This window comes from Poecilia formosa, unplaced genomic scaffold (genome assembly GCF_000485575.1).
Source record: "Poecilia formosa unplaced genomic scaffold, Poecilia_formosa-5.1.2 Scaffold811, whole genome shotgun sequence".
In the NCBI taxonomy this organism is placed as follows: Eukaryota; Metazoa; Chordata; class Actinopteri; order Cyprinodontiformes; family Poeciliidae; genus Poecilia; species Poecilia formosa.
This window is the reverse complement of record NW_006800750.1, coordinates 34,801-36,384: the sequence shown is the minus strand read 5'-3', so window position 1 is coordinate 36,384 and position 1,584 is coordinate 34,801. Positions and strand designations below refer to the sequence as shown.

The 1,584-nt window shown below is 39.6% G+C and overlaps 1 protein-coding gene across 1 annotated transcript in view; it reads right to left on the bottom strand.

Moving 5' to 3' along the window:
- LOC103131684 (chloride channel protein 2-like) overlaps nt 1-1,584 on the bottom strand; it is a gene marked incomplete at its 3' end in the record, with an annotated part of 85,497 nt that overhangs the window by 76,058 nt on the left and 7,855 nt on the right. Inside the window, exon 2 of the mRNA XM_016666834.1 lies at nt 802-952. Within this exon, the coding sequence (XP_016522320.1) occupies nt 802-952 (151 nt within the window). The remainder of the gene's footprint in view (nt 1-801; nt 953-1,584) is intronic.

The following is a 1,584-nucleotide window of genomic DNA, read 5'->3' as shown; positions in this document are numbered from 1 at the left end:
AATTAACGAAGCTTCGAGGCAGGTAAATTTTCCTCGAGGAATTTTAGTAATCGAGGTACTCGAATCATTCGAGGAATCGTTTCAGCCCTAACTGACACAAATGTGATCAGGCTTTCTCTGTTGTTGCTCCTATTCCAGAGCAGAGCTCAGTACAGTCTGGGTCATTTTAAAACGCTTCTTAAAACTTATTTTCATTCATTAGCATTTAATTGAGACCTGATATGCTAACTTTTCTGTTGTGATGTTTTAGTTTTATTTTCTCTTTCGTCAGTTTATTCTATTGTGTTATTGTTTTTGTACAACACTTTGGTACCCACACTTTTGACTCTGATTTTTTTCAATAAATGGTTTAAAAAAATAATTAATATCTTCTGATATTGACACTGGAAGACAATAACTAATTAAAAGAGGCGCCAGGTTGAAATTAAAAGGCCTTCATGACAAACCCTTAATGACATTACTGCAGTCAGAGGCCTGAATCTTATTAAGAGTGGTCCAATCACTGGACTGACAGTTCCTCTTAAGTATGATGTTAAATGACCTTTTTCAGTTATGAAGGCCACTCACTGCTGCACAGCAGACCTGATTATCGAACACTCTGAACATGACAGTCAGAGCAGCTACGTCCTACAGGTGCAGATGTGAAGACTCTGATAAGAATCAATACAAACTATTTAAACCAAAAGGGAAAAAATATGTCTGTAGATAAAAGTTACGACGCTTACTTTAAATTTAAAGATTACTTCTGCAGCTTCACATGGACCACATTCTGACCAATGGGAGTTGCTTGCTTGCACTTACTGCAGCACTTGGCACAGCGACCCTTGTCACTCTCCGGCAGGTCCAGGATCCGGCTGCGCTCACTGACCAACCGCTTCTGCCCACTCTCCCTCTGCTGGGCTGCCTCCTCTTTGGCGTACTCCCCGAGTTCCTGGGTATAACGCCCATACATCTACAGAGGAGAAAAGTGACACATTTAGCCCTGAGATGAATGGATATATCCATCAGTATAAAGTCCAGAATGCAAAAAATCTAGAGTGTGTCCCTTTAAGTGCGTTGGCCCAACCACAGATTGCATGAAATGGAATGAATCAATCAAGTCCAAAAAGTCTTTCACCAGAGGTTTATCTGGGCAGCATACATGTAAAATTACCTATAATTAAAATATGACCATACTCTAAAGTAATCCATGCCATAAGTTCAGAGAATTCATGAATAAAGTCCTTGTTGAAATTTGGCGGATGGTACAACACCACACACAGAATTGGTTCAGTTAAAATACATACATTACTCTCACTGTGCGCTTCCCTCATTTTGAGTGTTTTTTTCTGCTTGACTCATAAAATTCGGCACCATCTTACAGACTTCAGACAGGGCAAACTTCAACATTTACTCTGCCATTTACACTGGCCAGAAGAAACCCAGTTTTACCAACTATTCCTCCGAAACACAAATTGTCATTAGAACGGGACAAGAGAATTGATTTTCCTCTTGGCCACCCATAACAAAGTTCTAAATTTTTTCAAGGAGTTCACAAAGGCTCACATTAGAGCCTAGAAAGCCAAATAGCAAGTTTTATCAAAC